At 41.4% G+C, this 17,953-nt stretch overlaps 1 protein-coding gene across 5 annotated transcripts in view; it reads left to right on the top strand.

The window, feature by feature from the left end:
* Positions 1-17,953, top strand: part of ADAMTS10 (ADAM metallopeptidase with thrombospondin type 1 motif 10) — a 296,280-nt gene that overhangs the window by 93,000 nt on the left and 185,327 nt on the right. For all 5 annotated transcript variants that reach the window (XM_072113884.1, XM_072113881.1, XM_072113882.1 and 2 more), the window contains one exon: positions 1,638-1,721. In XM_072113884.1, the coding sequence (XP_071969985.1) occupies positions 1,638-1,721 (84 nt within the window). The remainder of the gene's footprint in view (positions 1-1,637; positions 1,722-17,953) is intronic.

Raw genomic sequence — 17,953 nt, 5'->3', positions numbered from 1 at the left:
GGTGCACCTCTAATTTTCATCACCTCGGAGTCCACACATTATTAACAGAGGTGCCATCCACAGTTGCCTCTCTTTTTTGTTGGTTTTTTTTCTTTTATTAACTATAAATTTCCATGTTCAAGATGGATGGCCAAATCATCCTAGGACCATACCATGGTACCTCTGAAAATCTGCAAATCTCAGCATGCATACTATTTCTCATAACCAACATGGTCACCACTACCATCCCTTGAGTCTAGGTCAATGAATCATTCAGTGTCACCAGCATGACCCTCTCTTTCATTTTTAATTTCTGGCATGGCTCCCCCTCTCATTTCTGATGCAGGCACCACCTCTCTCTGATTATAATGCATAAACCTGGTTCCCTTTTCCATTTACCCCTTTAGTGAGAAACTTAAAGGGGTATTCCCATTTCAGCAAATGAATGTTATTGTTTGAATAATGAATAGTTATACAATTTTCCAATATACTTTCTATATCGATTCCTCACAGTTTTCTGGATCCCTGCTTGTTTCCTTCTATAGATAGATTCTTTGTTTGTTTTTCCAGTAGATAGAATTTTGACCACGGTCACACAGATGCACCGCTCATTCTAACACAGGGCTCTGCTTACTCTCTATGATACTAACACGCTGTGCACATGTGTAACCATTCTAAACATAGAATACTAGCGAGAAGAGATCTAGAAAATCATTAGGAATTGATATAAAACGAATATTGGAAAATTGTATAATATTTCATAATACAAACAATATCATTAATTTGCCGAAATGAGAATAACCCTTCAAACCTTCTTGCTGGTATTTCATTGACCAAATCCATATAATATAAGATGCATCCAAAAATGTCCAAAGAATGGCTATTTTAAGGCAGGTTCTGCAATTTCTTTTGTAGTTCAATTCACAGAATTAGGGCTCATTCACACAGCTTTGAAATGTCTGTGACTTGCAGACTGTGCAGCACCCTGTTTCACGGACTGACCAGAGTGTAAGAGATGCGACACCATGCATTCTAGTGATAAATGATGAATCGAGTCCCTACTTCCCTGCAAGACAGTAGCACCAGACTGAAATCATGATTACAGTTTGGTCCTGTTACACCAGAAGGCAGGGACTCTGTGCATCATATGTTGCTATGATGAAAGGAGTTTTAAAGGACATCAACCAATAGATTACTGGTGGTAGAGTATCCTAAATAGGCTGCTCGTTATGTCTAGGGGATGGTAGGGGGAGAGTGTTTTACATGTAATTCGGCTTCTTTATTGCAACTTGAGGTGCTCAGGCTCCAGGACTTTAATATGTTCACTCTGCTGCAAGCCTCCTCCTGCTGTCTGCTGGGGAACTAGGAGAGAGCACACGCCTGAATATATCAGTTCATAGGGAAGCCAAGAGGCCCTCCGGCGCCGTCAGCCTGAGCACCTCCGGCGCGTTTATTGAGTTATTATTTCCAACAATAAAAACGCTATTTAGGACATTCTACCACCAGAAATCTGGTGTTAGATGTCCTTCAAATGGGAGAAAAATTGGTCACAAAAAAAGGAACTTTAAAGGGGAGGCGGTATGGCATTTTCTCCTTTTATCTTCTGACTTTTTTCCATTGATTTTAAGACTGATGTTTTCTTTTTTCCTGGAGGTCAGGTTGCCAAACTTTTTCAGGACTCAAGTCTGGGTAACTTAGTCAACATAATGGTGACAAGACTAATTCTCTTGACTGAAGACCAGGTAAATTTTAAAGGATATTATTATCATGAACATATTTCAGCATAAACAAAAGATTGATATTTATCACTTTCAATTTTAATTACTGTATGTGTGATAATTGCTTTCAGATTCAATAACTTGATATTTGGTAGAATGCTAAATGCTTAATTAATATGTCATTGTAGGATATATGTCTTTTACATGCTAGTACATGCTAGAATTAAAGGCCCATACGTTGTATGTCTCACGTGGCATACTTGAGCATGACACAGTAATTCAGCAAGACTCACTTAATAACTAAAACAGATCTATATTTCGGGTTTGAGGTAGCAGGGTTCATCTTACCAGGGTCTTATATGCACTGTATCTGTCTTTGCAAGGGTACATTTCTAAGCAATTTATACAGAGACATAGAGTTTGGCATAACATAACATTGCTTAAAAAAGCCATTCCCCAAGAAGAATGTTTATTGTTATTTCTACAAAGACAATTAGTGCAAACAAGTATGCACGCTACCTTAGTTTGGTGTGTTTCTACCGGCAAACAAGTCATATTTTGCTATGATGCCAGGAGTCCCATCCCTGCTCCATGGAATCCAGCCAGCACACGCTTTTTAACCCCTTATCACCGACACTAGTTTCCACCTTAATGACCAGACTCGATTTTTCAAATCTGACATGTCTCACGATAATTGGTTGTAACTTCGGAACGCTTCGGAACATTGTACATCATGTTAGTTACAAAATTTAAGTGATAAGTTTTCCTTTTCATTCTGAAAAAAAATGAAAATTTGGCAAAAGTTTGTAAAAATTCTTCATTTTCCAAGTTTGAAATGTTCTGCTTTCCAGACAAAAAGTAAAACTACCCAAAAAACAACTTCTATTAAGTCTATTAACCCTTTAAGTGTTTCACATGAATTAAAACAATATGGACCTGCGATTAAGAAACAAATTTTTTTGGAAAATATATTCATTTAGGCCAAAACTGACAGTTTCAGAATAAATTAAATGATACTAGAACAAAGAAAAACAAGCACTCCCTGGTGCAATAAATTTTGGGATACCTCAAGTGCGTCTTTATAGATAAGGTATCACGCTCACCTTTAGTAGTTGTGCATGCAGGCACAACACTGTTGTAGAACACATCGGGTGCTGCCTAGTCCACACCAGAGACATATGTCACGGGCGACAAGAGCATCAATTGTCCGCAAGGCAGGAGTACACTACCTTCCTCGCAGGTCAGAGAAAAATGACTATTTCCAGGGTGCACACGATCCAAGATTTTGGTAAAACAGATACGATTTTATTCAATCCAATAAAACCGGTTTAAAATACAGCAAACACGTTTCACGTCCTTTCCATCGGACGCTTCATCAGGTCTAAATTCACATTATAATAAATCGTATCTGTTTTACCAAAATCTTGGATCGGTGTGCGCCCTGGAAATAGTCATTTTTCTCTGACCTGCGAGGAAGGTAGTGTACTCCTGCCTTGCGGACAATTGATGCTCTTGTCGCCCGTGGCATACGTCTGGTGTGGACTAGGCAGCACCCGATGTGTTCTACAACTACTAAAGGTGAGCGTGATACCTTATTTATAAAGACGCACTTGGGGTATCCCAAAATTTATTGCACCAGGGAGCGCTTGTTTTTCTTTTTGACGGCCTCCGGGGGAGTTTCCCATCTATCTGTGATCCGGGCTCCGAAGCAAAGATCTATAGCTGCACCTCGTACCCCTCCACCTCTACAACAAGATGAATTATTTTAAAGATCGCCAATCAAACAGGCTCAACAACTTTCCATGAGTAGGAATACTCCAACCTCTGACCCCACGGGGAACTGTGGAACTTTTGACGAAGAAGAGACAAGATCTATGTTAAACTTGTTCCACAACCTCGAGGATGCTCTGAAAGAGGAACTCCAACATTCTGTTGACATTATGTTTCTGGTAATTTATATTCAGGAGAGTCTTGCCCATCGGGGCCTAAGTCCCTGCTTTTTATCTACTTTCCCAGATGACCGCAATTTCTCCCAATGTGGGGAAAATTTGCTAAATAAGTTTTCTGAAAACATCATAATCCTTATTAAAGATAAAAGGAGCTCTATTTGCCATGATGCAATTAAGAAGATTCACATTCTCTCTGCGCAGCTTGAATATTATAAGACACATAAGGATTTTATTAAAATTAATAAAAAATATTAGCAATAGGCTCCATAAAATGGAGAATGATTTGATTTATAAGAAAGCTAATAAACTCAATCGAGACAGACAGGACAAACTTAACCCAGGATATAGGACCTGGCACAAAACTAAAAAAAATACTAGAAACTACCAGAGAGACCATCCACCTAATACACAACAGTCCCATTCAAACAATGAGTCCACATCTCCTAGCACTCTACCATCTAAATCCCACTCACTTACGAGGGAGACCGCATTTTTCTAGACATCAGGGTAACAAAGAGAAGGCTTCACCTTCACCCTCACCTAACATTCAAGGAATTCTGGCAACCATCCCTATACATAGTAATAGATACGAAGGGTTAGAAGTGGACACCGACAAAAAAGATTCCGGTCATAAATCCACTACACCGATGTTAGTTCTTCCCCATAATGTACCTCAGGACCCGACTGTGGTAACCAGAAAACAAAGAGATCTACTCTTTACTGATATGGTCCGTCAGCTCCGACAAGACATTCACAGTCTGTCCGACCTGAAATCTGCGGCGAATATGCCGATAAAAATCAGGGAGAGCCTGGACACGCTAGGAACCCTGATCAAAAGGTCCCCCCCTCCCCACAGCCCGCCACTTACCAGTACACAGGAGGATTTGTTGAATATTAGCACTTATTCTTGTGCACACCACCCTGGCCCTGCAGACCCTGGTCCTCCTAGTGCCCCACTTTCAGCTCCCACCGCCAGTGATGCGCAAAATACTATCCATTTATTATCCTCGAAATCTTCAAAGAACAAGAATATAGAATCTTTTTTTCAGCCCCTCCACCAGCAAAAGAAACAAAAAAAAACAAACGGGGATCAAGAGGAGGACAAATAAAGTAAAAAACAAACAACCTCCTCCATCGAGGAGCACAGTAAAGATCCTTAATCTAACAGATCTTACTTTGACTCCTGATGACATATCTCTTTTATCAAAAGGGCTATCATTTTGCCCCAAATCAGGCCCCGAATGATTTTGAACTATTTCTCGACATTAACACATTTATTAGAAAGCTCACTATTAAACATCATTTTACTTTGTCTGATAAGCAAAAAAATTTAACAGCTGAACAGCAAGAGTTCCCAACCAATGAACCCCTATCTGGATCACCAGATACCTCTATCTGTGACCCCAGACCACCTGAGGTTACTCCCACCCCCACCTCCACTATAAAAAATAAATCTAAATTCTACCCTCTACATAATCAGGGCCATTTTATTAAAGTTTTTCAGGATATGGTACAAGATGATTTTAAATCCCTTATGAACAACAAGAATATAACAGATGCTCTGTCCGTGACGGCACAAAATAAAGATAAAAATAAAAATTTGGGGGGAAACGTTTGCCCTTAAAAAACTTGCAGTTAACAAGGATATTGTGTTTCGCCCCGCCGATAAAGGTGGAGGAATGGTCATTTTAACCCACACTCATTACAAACAAGAATCTAGACACATCCTATCTGATTCTAATTATTACGTTGAGATCTTTGTCGACCCTATCCCCTCTCTATATCATCAAATATTATTACGAAAGATGAGCATAAATTTCTTTTTATCCCTTTTCCTTCAATGTCACACTTTTACTTTCTCCCTAAGATCCACAAGAATTGTGAAACCCCACCCGGACTTCCCATTATTGCTAGTATGGGATCAGCAACTAGTAACATTTCCCATTATGTGGATCTACACCTCCAACCATACGTTGTAAAACTCCCCAGTTACCTAAAAGATTCCAACCAGCTTATCAGCGATCTACACAGTCTAGAACCACCGGCTGTATTTTCCTTCCTCACGTTAGACGTTACAGCCCTCTATTCTAAGATACAACATAAAATCGGAATTAAATGTGTAGAATCGTATCTCAACACAGACACATCCCTTACAGCTAATTTTAGGTCTTTTCTCCTTCAATTACTTAGGCTACATTCACACTAACGTATGGGGGACGTATATACGGCCGACGTATATACGGCCGATATACGTCCCCCATATACTTCTATGGGCGCACGGCACCCTACGGGAGCGGTACGGTGCAGCACACGTGCGGCACCGTACCGTTCCGTACCCGGGAAAAAGATAGGACCTGTCCTATCTTTTCCCGTAATACGGCGCCGTGCGCCATAGGTTGCTATGGAGAGGGGCGGGGGTGAGCTGCGCTCACCTCCTCCTCCTCTCCCCGTACACTGCCGTTGCCCGCTACGGTACGGGCGGGCAACGGCAGTGTGAATATAGCCTTACTCTAATCTTAGAGAACAACCTTTTCACATATAACACCTCTGTGTTTCACCAAAAATGTGGAACAGCTATGGGCACAAAATTAGCCCCTGCCTATGCAAATTTAATTATGGGGGCCTTCAAAACTAAGTATATATTATCGGACCACCCTTTTAAACAGTATATTTATTTTTACCGACGATATATCGATGACTTGATCTTACTCTGGACGGGATCAGCAAATGACGCTATTGGCTTTTCCAAATATCTCTGTGAAAACGAATGGGGAATCTCTTTTTCTGCCGAGCATCAAACAGATTCCATCACATTTCTTTACCTGACCCTATACATCAGAAATCATTCTATTTACACGTCAACCTACCTAGAAGGTAGACACTAACAGTTATTTAAACTATGATAGTTTACATTATAGAAAATGGAAAAATAATATACAGGCGGTCCCCTACTTAAGGACACCCGACTTACAGACAACCCATAGTTACAGACGGACCCCTCTGCCCACTGTGACCTCTGGTGAAGCTCTCTGGATGCTTTACTATAGTCCCAGACTCCAATGATCAGCTGTAAGATGTCTGTAATGAAACTTTATTGATAATTCTTGGTCCAATTACACCAAAAATTTTGAAACTCCAATTGTCACTGGGGCAAAAAAAAAAAATTGTCTAGAACTTCCATTATAAAATATACAGTTTCGACTTACATACAAATTCAACTTAAGAACAAATCTCCAGAACCTATCTTGTATGTAACCCGGGGACTGCCTGTACCGTACAGCCAATACAAGAGGGTCAGAAAAATTGTACTGACCCTCTTGTATTTAAGCAACAATCCATTATTCTAAAAGAGCGTTTTTTAGAAAAGGGATATCCCATGTGGATTCTCAAACAGGCTTATCAAAAAACAGTCTCTCTCACTCAACAAGACTGTTTGACCACTAAACATCCACCACAAACTAAACAAAGTCCCATCCTGACGGTAGATCATTCTTTGAATTTTGTCACCCGTTACAATGACAAATTTAGAGAAATAACTAATATACTCAACAAACATTGGTACATTCTGCAAAAAGATCAGGTTCTAAGTAAAGTACTGCCTGCCAAACCAAAGGTCACTTACAGACGTGCATCTACTTTAAAAAATATCTTGGCACCCAGCTTAATAAAACAACATAAAACAACAAGTGGGGAACAAACGAGTACCAGCATTGATAGTAGCCCTATGATTAGAAAATGCTCCCATAAACTATGCTTATGTTGTTTAACTATCAAAGATAAAAGCACACATTTTAAATCGAATGTTACATCTCAAGTGTTTTCAGTTAAAACATCCATGACATGCAAGTCCAGCTATGTCATCTATGTAATTGAGTGTCCTTGTGGTTTGCAATATATAGGGAGGACAACTCAGGAATTGCATGATAGGATCACCGGCCTTAGGCTCAATATCAGGAAAGGGTTCCTTAAACATGGGCTCTCTAAACACATTCTTTTTAAACATCAAAAAGATGAGACTCTGTTTACCATTATGCCAGTTGACCATATTCCCCAAAGTGATAACAACAGATAATAGTAGACCCCCTGCTGTAGAGAAATTTACTCGATTTATAAAATGCAAACATTGAGTCCAAACGCCTCAATGAAGTATACAAAACTATTATTTAATCCCCTCGGCACATTAACTTTTTTTCCTGGATTTATATACTTACCATCCACGATCCTGCTTTCGCTCCTTCGTAGGGTGTTTACAATGTATAACACCGATGACAGATCCCCGGATCACGTGACCATTTCCCGATCATTCCCCCGATAACGTGACCCGCTCGGTATGACCACTTCCAGTCCTTTGCGTTCCAAATGAAATTGTTTGCGTTCCACCGCAGCGATCCATTGAGTTCTTATTGTATACATTTTTTTAAAAAAAAGTAATTTTTGTGCTTCTTAAGAGTAGTTGATATTGTTGAATATAGATTTTATTATGCCCCAACAGGCTTTTTGGACTGTTTAATGCATTATGTTAATTTGTAGACTGGCTGTGAGATCACTTCCTCTAAGGGGACATCAGTAATGTGAATTTAGTCCTGATGAAGCGTCCGATGGAGAGGACGCGAAACGCGTTGTCTGTATTTTATAAAGGTTTTATTGGATTGAATAAAATCGTATCTGTTTTACCAAAATCTTGGATCGGTGTGTGCCCTGGAAATAGTCATTTTTCTCTGCCTTGCGGACAATTAAATTAAATGATGAAACGCACTGCAACATTTGATGCCCAATTCCTCCCGAGTGTACTGATACCCCATATGTGGTGGTGTCCTGCTGTATGGGCGCACGGCCGGGCATAGAATGAATGGAGGCGCCATTCACAGCAGATTTGTATTGTCATATTGTACGACCTATAAATTTTTATTTTTTTTGGTAATGCAAACATATGAGGCTTATTATTTACGGGATGAGATACAATGTATATATAATTCATTTTGGGAGTCTAAAGCTTATTCATGAGATTTTATTAACTATTTTAAGGGGGACACAAACAAAATCATCAATTTTTACTTTGGATTTTTAGCATTTTTTTTCCCCCACTCCCCGTAATGTAAAAATAATATTTTATCTTTATTCTCTGGTTCACTATGATTGTGGTGATACCTCATTTATATAGTTTTTTTTATCTTTGCTCAATTTTCCTGCAATATTGGAGAAAATCACATTGTTTTTACTATTGACAACTTTTTAGGGCCATAACTTCTGTATTTTTCTGTTGTCAGATCTGGTTGGGGGCTTTTTTTGGCGAAAAGAGTTGATCTTTTCAGTCTTATCATATTAGTGAATGTTATTTAGAACATTTTTAGTGATGATGTTTGATGAAAAATTGTATATTATGGGAAATTTTTTGAGTTTTTTTTACGTCGTTCACTGAGCAGGTTCAATATTGATTTAGATTTATTGTACAGATTGATACGGACGCGGTGATACCAAATATGTACGTGTTTTTGTGTTTTATATACTTTATTTGCATTTTATGTGTAACTGGGGAGATTATGGGACTTTTATTTTATTTATTTATTTAATTATATTCTAAAATGACTACCCGTATTTTCCGGGCCATTAGGCGCACCGGAATATAAGGCGCATCAGTCCGATGCGCCTTATATATGGAATAATTCCATATATAAGGCGCATCGGACCATAAGGCGCAGGGTCCGGGGGCGTGGTGGAGGTCCGGGGGCGGAGCGGAGACCCGACGGGACGAGACGCGACGCCGAGACGAGACGCGGAACGTGGGGAAGGTGAGCGGGGAAGTTGAGGGGGAGGTGGAGAATGGCATACTTACATAGGTCCCCGCTACCGGAGACAGCAGATCTCCAGCGGGAACTGCAGACCACGCGGCAGAAGTTGTTCGTGCCGCGTGGTCTGTAGTTCCCGCTGGAGATCTGCTGTCTCCGGTAGCGGGGACCTATGTAAGTAGGGTCCGCTGCCCTCCTATAGGGCGCACCGGACTTATAGTCCGGAAAATACGGTAAATCTTTTTTTTTAACTTCTTTACATTTTCTACTTCTTGGCTTGAACAAGCGATCATTCGATGCTGAGCATGCTCAGTTACTTACAGCCGGGTCCTGCCAGGAGGCGGAACCTAGCACAGAGAGGAGCCGACAGCCTCGGGTCACTCATCGGAACCCGGGGCTGAGGCAGGAGGGATCGGATAACACGGTAAGCACCCCGGGGGGGGGGTGTCCGTTCCATGGTGTGGACACTTACACGCCGCGGTCATGCTTGACCGCGGCGTGTAAGGGGTTAAACACCCGGGATCTGAGTTTTTCTGATCCCGGGTGTTAGTTCCGGGTCTGGGCTGTGATATCACAACCCGACACCAGCACCAACCGAACCCGATGTCCCGAAATCTTCTTCCGATGCGCCGCTGTAGAAAGGCGTCGCGGCAGAAGGAGTACCCTTAAAAGGGTATTCCCATCAGGGCATTTACATTTAATTAAATTCATTTGCCATATGTAAACATTTCTTCAATTGGATGTTAATAAAAAAAATGTTCCTGTGTGAAGATAATTTCTCATAAATGTAGTCATGCTGTCCCTTAGAAACCAGATGGCTTCCTCGGATACGACCACGTCACACTCTGGCAGCGGTGGCCAGACTTGCGTTATAGAGTCCTGCCGGACCATTAGGATTCAGCAAACATTACCACAGGACGGCTGTGGGACCTGCAGTAACTCCCGGACATTTCATATACAAAAACTTTTTGTTTCTTTGTGCAATCTCTCCAATAGAGGTGGCCGTATCCGAGGAAGCCATCTCGTTTCTAAGGGACAACATGACTATATTTATGAGAAATTATCTTCACACAGGAACATTTTTTTTAACAACGTCCAATTGAAGAAATGTTTACATATGGCAGGTTAATGAGACTGAATGTGAGTGCCGAGACGAGAATACCCCTTTAATGACCGCCGTAAAAAGCCGATACGGCGGTCATTAAGGGGTTAAGGACCTAGAATGGTTAATTGTCGCTGGCCTTGAAGGAAAGGGGTTGGCATCTTAAGGGCATTCCAGCAAATAATCAATATTGTTTGTGATATTGTAAGTTATACAATTTTCCAATATAGTTTCTGTATCAATTCTTTATGGTTTTGTAGATTTTTGGCATGTTGTCTGCTTGCTGTCATGCAACAGGAAGCTTCCTCATTTACTTCCAGTAGATAAAGTGGTCCATGGTCATGTGATGCCGCACAGGTGCACGGCTCGTTATAAATCACAGTAATCAGAGCTATGTGATATAATGAGCCGTGCACCTGTGTGACATCACATCACCATAGACTGGAGGTTATCTGCTTGAAGTAAACAATGAAGCTTCCTTTTGCATAACAGCAAGAAGATAGCAAGCAGAAGTCTAGAAAACCATGAAGAATTGAAGAAGAGTGAAGAAATCAGGCGATACCTTTTTGAGGCTAACTGAGTATATTTGATGGTGAGCTTTCGAGAATACTAGTTCTCTTCGTCAGACATGATGTTATGCATGAAACAGAAAACTCACAGCATTTTATACACACTAAACAGTGATCATCAAAGGATATTAAAAAAACCTCTAAAACAACAGATTGATAAAAACAGGGACATCTTATTAACAACAGGATGGCAATAAAAACATTAAAAACCTATGAGGCGAGACACATGAGCCCTGGCTCTTATCTGCTTGTGGCCTCCAGGTCAGAGGTAGGAGGTCATGAAGCTGGCATGAATGTTAAGACCACTTTGCAAGGTGTTGAATCTCCTCATCAATTTATACTCCCATTCTTTCCTTTCCCTCTGTGTCTTAAAATGTCCCATTAAAACAGTAATCTGCAAATCCTCCATAGTGTGGTCCTCTCTGGAGAAATGTGCAGCCACTGGCAGATCTTTCCTTTCATTTTTAATATCAGCTCTGTGTGAGTTCACACGTTGATGGAGTCTCTGACCTGTTTCTCCAACATAAAGGCCTGTGGTTGGACACTGCTGACACATAATAAGGTAGACCACATTAGAGGACCTGCAGGAAAAGGTCCCCTTGATCTGATGTACCTGCTGTGATTGGGGTACAGGTACCTGGTCACCTGTGCGGATGTGCTGGCACGTTTTACATCTGCTTTGCAGGCAGGGTGAGGTACCATTTTCTGATGGGGGTCTCAGGGCACTCCGGACAACCAGTTGTTTCAGGTTTGGTGGTTGCCGGAAGGACAGGAGAGGAGGGACTGGAAATATTTCTTTTAATCTTGTGTCTTTATGCAGAATCGGTTGGAGTTCCTTGGCAATGTGACGCAGGATCTCCAGTTGTGGGCTATAAGTGACTACTAGGGGCACTCTGGCCTCCTGTTGGGTCTCCTTATATTTGAGTAAATCATCTCTGTTGATGGCTGCTGCTTTACCTATTTGGTTATCAGTCACTTTTGGTCTGTAGCCCAACTGGAGAAATTCAGACCTGAGCTCCAGGAGGTGTTTTTCCAGATCTTTTTTGTCTGAACATATACGGTTGTAGCGTATGGCCTGGCTGTATATGATGGATTGTCTGATATGTTTGGGGTGGAAGCTGTTATTTCTCAGGTAGGCCGTTCTGTCTGTAGGTTTATGGAATATAGATGTGGTTAAGTGGCTGTCTTTAATCTGTATGGTGGTATCCAGAAAGTGTATCTCCTTGTCTGAATAGCTTAGTTTCAGATTGATGGTGGGGTGAAAGTTGTTGTAGCCCTCATGGAATTGAATTAGGGCCTCCTCACCTGCAGTCCAGATGATCAGAATATCATCAATATAACGGAGATAGATCATGGGTTTTGTGGTGCATGTGGATAAGTAAGCACCTTCCAGTTCAGCCATAAAAAGATTGGCGTACTGTGGTGCACACCTTGAACCCATCGATGTTCCCATACACTGTAGGTACAGATCCTCTCCAAATGAAAAATAGTTGTGGGTGAGCACAAATTGTATAAGATCTGAGATCAGTTCTGTTGGTAAGTTGTGCTTCTCCATGTGTGCCCGGCATGCTGCTATTCCATCTTTATGGGGGATGTTAGTGTATAAAGATTCCACATCCATGGTGGCCAGAATTGTACCATCAGGAAGTGGGCCTACAGTCTTGAGTTTATTTAAAAGGTCAGTAGTGTCCTGGATGTAGCTAGGAGTATTTCTGACCAGGGGTTTAAGGAGATTTTCCACCCAACCTGAGATACTTTCCGTCAAGGTGCCAATGCCAGAAATAATAGGCCTTCCTGGATTGCCATCTTTGTGTATCTTGGGGAGCATATAGAAACAGCCTGGCCTGGGATCCTCTGGGATGAGAAGGTGGACCTTGTGTTGCATCTCAGTTGAAAACTTCTTGGTCATATCAATAAGTTGCTTCTTGTAGGCCTCTGTTGGATCACTCTCAAGTTTACTATAATGAATGGGGTTGGACAGCTGTCTGTTTGCTTCCTTGATATAGTCAGAAGTATTCATTATGACTATTGCACCCCCTTTGTCTGCAGGTTTTATAATGATATCTGGGTTTGCTTTCAATGATTGAATAGCCCTTTGTTCCTGCAGGGTTAGGTTATTTACTTGTTTCTTTCTTTTCCCCAGGATTTCAGTTTTCACTTTTTTTCTGAAGTGGTCAATGTATCCAGTGTTGAGTTGGTTCCAGATTTGGGGGTCCAGGTAGATCTTTTTGTTGGGTTGCTGTTGAACTGTCCTGTCTCCAAATCTGTGCTGTGAGGAGAGTCTCTGTCATGGAAATATTCTCTGAGTCTTATTTTTCTGAAGAATTCCTCCATGTCATTGCAGAGTTTAATTTTGTCCACAGATCTTGCAGGGCAGAAGGACAGACCTTTGGAGAGAACTGACATCTCATGTTTGTCAGGCTCATAGGAGGAAAGGTTCACAACACAGCTCTGGTGACCTGGCTCAGCACTTGTGCCTGTGGTGATGGAGACTTTTTGTCTCAGTCTCTGGAGCTTTTTCTTTTTGTTGTTGATCATCATATCCTGAAGTTTATGGTAATATAATTGGAGTTTGTCCTTCATCTCCTCTGTATCATTTTCCAGGAGTGTCTTTAGGGCATGTATTTCCTCCTGTATTTTCCTCTTGTTGTTATAGAGAATCTTAATCATGTTGTTGCGCAGTTTTTCAGATGTCCGTATGCACAGCCATTCTGCAAATCGACTGTTGTAAGTATTCCGGGTTGGGTTGCATAGTGTGAAGCCTTTAGGGATGAGTCCTTCCTTTTTGCATTTTGTTAGGAAAAATATGTCGCTGTTTAGCTGTGCAAACTTTTTAAGCCGGGTTTTCAGTTCCATTCTTGTGCGGTACATTGTGGTATCTTCCAAGTTGCTAGTAGTGTAGATTTGTACCGTGTTAGCCATGGAGAGCAGAAGAAGAGTGAAGAAATCAGGCGATACCTTTTTGAGGCTAACTGAGTATATTTGATGGTGAGCTTTCGAGAATACTAGTTCTCTTCATCAGACATGATGTTATGCATGAAACAGAAAACTCACAGCATTTTATACACACTAAACAGTGATCATCAAAGGATATTAAAAAAAACCTCTAAAACAACAGATTGATAAAAACATCAAGGAAGCAAACAGACAGCTGTCCAACCCCATTCATTATAGTAAACTTGAGAGTGATCCAACAGAGGCCTACAAGAAGCAACTTATTGATATGACCAAGAAGTTTTCAACTGAGATGCAACACAAGGTCCACCTTCTCATCCCAGAGGATCCCAGGCCAGGCTGTTTCTATATGCTCCCCAAGATACACAAAGATGGCAATCCAGGAAGGCCTATTATTTCTGGCATTGGCACCTTGACGGAAAGTATCTCAGGTTGGGTGGAAAATCTCCTTAAACCCCTGGTCAGAAATACTCCTAGCTACATCCAGGACACTACTGACCTTTTAAATAAACTCAAGACTGTAGGCCCACTTCCTGATGGTACAATTCTGGCCACCATGGATGTGGAATCTTTATACACTAACATCCCCCATAAAGATGGAATAGCAGCATGCCGGGCACACATGGAGAAGCACAACTTACCAACAGAACTGATCTCAGATCTTATACAATTTGTGCTCACCCACAACTATTTTTCATTTGGAGAGGATCTGTACCTACAGTGTATGGGAACATCGATGGGTTCAAGGTGTGCACCACAGTACGCCAATCTTTTTATGGCTGAACTGGAAGGTGCTTACTTATCCACATGCACCACAAAACCCATGATCTATCTCCGTTATATTGATGATATTCTGATCATCTGGACTGCAGGTGAGGAGGCCCTAATTCAATTCCATGAGGGCTACAACAACTTTCACCCCACCATCAATCTGAAACTAAGCTATTCAGACAAGGAGATACACTTTCTGGATACCACCATACAGATTAAAGACAGCCACTTAACCACATCTATATTCCATAAACCTACAGACAGAACGGCCTACCCGAGAAATAACAGCTTCCACCCCAAACATATCAGACAATCCATCATATACAGCCAGGCCATACGCTACAACCGTATATGTTCAGACAAAAAAGATCTGGAAAAACACCTCCTGGAGCTCAGGTCTGAATTTCTCCAGTTGGGCTACAGACCAAAAGTGACTGATAACCAAATAGGTAAAGCAGCAGCCATCAACAGAGATGATTTACTCAAATATAAGGAGACCCAACAGGAGGCCAGAGTGCCCCTAGTAGTCACTTATAGCCCACAACTGGAGATCCTGCGTCACATTGCCAAGGAACTCCAACCGATTCTGCATAAAGACACAAGATTAAAAGAAATATTTCCAGTCCCTCCTCTCCTGTCCTTCCGGCAACCACCAAACCTGAAACAACTGGTTGTCCGGAGTGCCCTGAGACCCCCATCAGAAAATGTTACCTCACCCTGCCTGCAAAGCAGATGTAAAACGTGCCAGCACATCCGCACAGGTGACCAGGTACCTGTACCCCAATCACAGCAGGTACATCAGATCAAGGGGACCTTTTCCTGCAGGTCCTCTAATGTGGTCTACCTTATTATGTGTCAGCAGTGTCCAACCACAGGCCTTTATGTTGGAGAAACAGGTCAGAGACTCCATCAACGTATGAACTCACACAGAGCTGATATTAAAAATGAAAGGAAAGATCTGCCAGTGGCTGCACATTTCTCCAGAGAGGACCACACTATGGAGGATTTGCAGATTACTGTTTTAATGGGACATTTTAAGACACAGAGGGAAAGGAAAGAATGGGAGTATAAATTGATGAGGAGATTCAACACCTTGCAAAGTGGTCTTAACATTCATGCCAGCTTCATGACCTCCTACCTCTGACCTGGAGGCCACAAGCAGATAAGAGCCAGGGCTCATGTGTCTCGCCTCATAGGTTTTTAATGTTTTTATTGCCATCCTGTTGTTAATAAGATGTCCCTGTTTTTATCAATCTGTTGTTTTAGAGGTTTTTTTAATATCCTTTGATGATCACTGTTTAGTGTGTATAAAATGCTGTGAGTTTTCTGTTTCATGCATAACATCATGTCTGACGAAGAGAACTAGTATTCTCGAAAGCTCACCATCAAATATACTCAGTTAGCCTCAAAAAGGTATCGCCTGATTTCTTCACTCTTCTTCTGCTCTCCATGGCTAACACGGTACAAATCTACACTATGAAGAATTGATACAGAAAGTATATTGGAAAAATGTATAACTTTTAATTTCACAAACAATATCAATTATTTGTTAAAATGTGCTTTAAGTGGACAACTCCTTTAAACTCAATTTTGTGAGTGAGCACAAAATTGATTTTGTGACAGTAATTGTCAATTATCTGCCCAAAGTATGAATTCTGTGTTCACTAAATAAATTTTGTGACTTTTGTCAAAAAAGCCATTATAAACAAATGGTGCTAAGGATTTCTCAGGAATAAATAGAATAATAATCAGCAGGAGTTGAAGAGATCAAAATCAGCCTAGATTCCTAACCAGCGAACAGAAGTTTAAACAATATAGACAGATTAAGGAAATTATGGCCCAGGACACTGTGAAGGTTGATGATATGTTTCCACAACCAAGCTTATTGCATAGATACTGTACCAAACTCAAGCTTACTACACACAAACAGAATCACAACCAAACTACATGCATACCAAGCTAAAACTGAACTAACTACATACAGTACTAGAACCAAGCAAACAACATAAATAAAGTGCAGTAACTTGGTTTACTGCAAAGATATTGTACCAGACTCAAGCTTACTACATAGATACACTAACAGAGCCGAGATCACTACATAGAAACAGAACAAGAACCAAGCATACTACAGTAGGTACGGAAAGTTTTCAGACCACTTTAAAATTTTCACTCTTTGTTTCATTGCCGCCAATTGGTAAGATCAAAAAAGTATTTTTTTTTAATCATTAATGTACACGCTGCTCCAGAAAAAAAAAAAAATTAGATATTTTTGCAAATGTATTAAACAAGAAAAACTGAAATATCATGCTCAAAAGTATTCATACCCTTTCCTCAGTGTTGAGTAGAAGCACCTGTTGAGCTAGTACAGCCATGAGTCTTCTTGGGAATGATGCAAGGAGTTTTTCACACCTGGATTTGGGGATCCTCTGCCATTCTTCCTTGCACATCCTCTCCAGTTCCCTCAGTCTGATTGGGGAAAATTGGTGGAAGCCATTTTCAAGTCTCTCCGGAGATGCTCAATTGGGTTTAGGGCAGGGCTCTGGCTGGGCCAGGCAAGAATGCTCGCAGAGTTGTTATGAAGCCACTGCTTTGTTATTTTAGCTGTGTGCTTAGGGTCATTGTCTTGTTTGAAGGTGAAACTTCAGCCCAGTCTGGGGTCCAGAGAACTCTGGACATACAGCCACCTCGCCCCCCGTAGCTACATACAGCCACCTCGCCCCCAGTAACACAGCTACATACAGCCACCTTGCCCCCAGTAACACAGCTACATACAGCTGCATCATCCCCAGTAACACAGCTACATACAGCCGCCTCATCCCCAGTAACACAGCTACATACAGCCACCTTATCCCTAGTAACACAGCTACATACAGTCGCCTCATCCCCAGTAACACAGCTACATACAGCCACCTTATCCCTAGTAACACAGCTACATACAGCCGCCTCGCACCCAGTAACACAGCTACATACAGCCGCCTCATCCCCTGTAACACAGCTACATACAGCTGCCTCGCCCCCAGTAACACAGCTACATACAGCCGCCTCGCCCCCAGTAACACAGCTACATACAGCCGCCTCATCCCCTGTAACACAGCTACATACAGACGCTATATATATCCCCCAG

Source organism: Engystomops pustulosus, chromosome 1 (genome assembly GCF_040894005.1).
Source record: "Engystomops pustulosus chromosome 1, aEngPut4.maternal, whole genome shotgun sequence".
Classification (NCBI taxonomy): Eukaryota; Metazoa; Chordata; class Amphibia; order Anura; family Leptodactylidae; genus Engystomops; species Engystomops pustulosus.
Note: the sequence above shows the minus strand (reverse complement) of the source record. Positions and strands in the feature narration are given on the sequence as shown.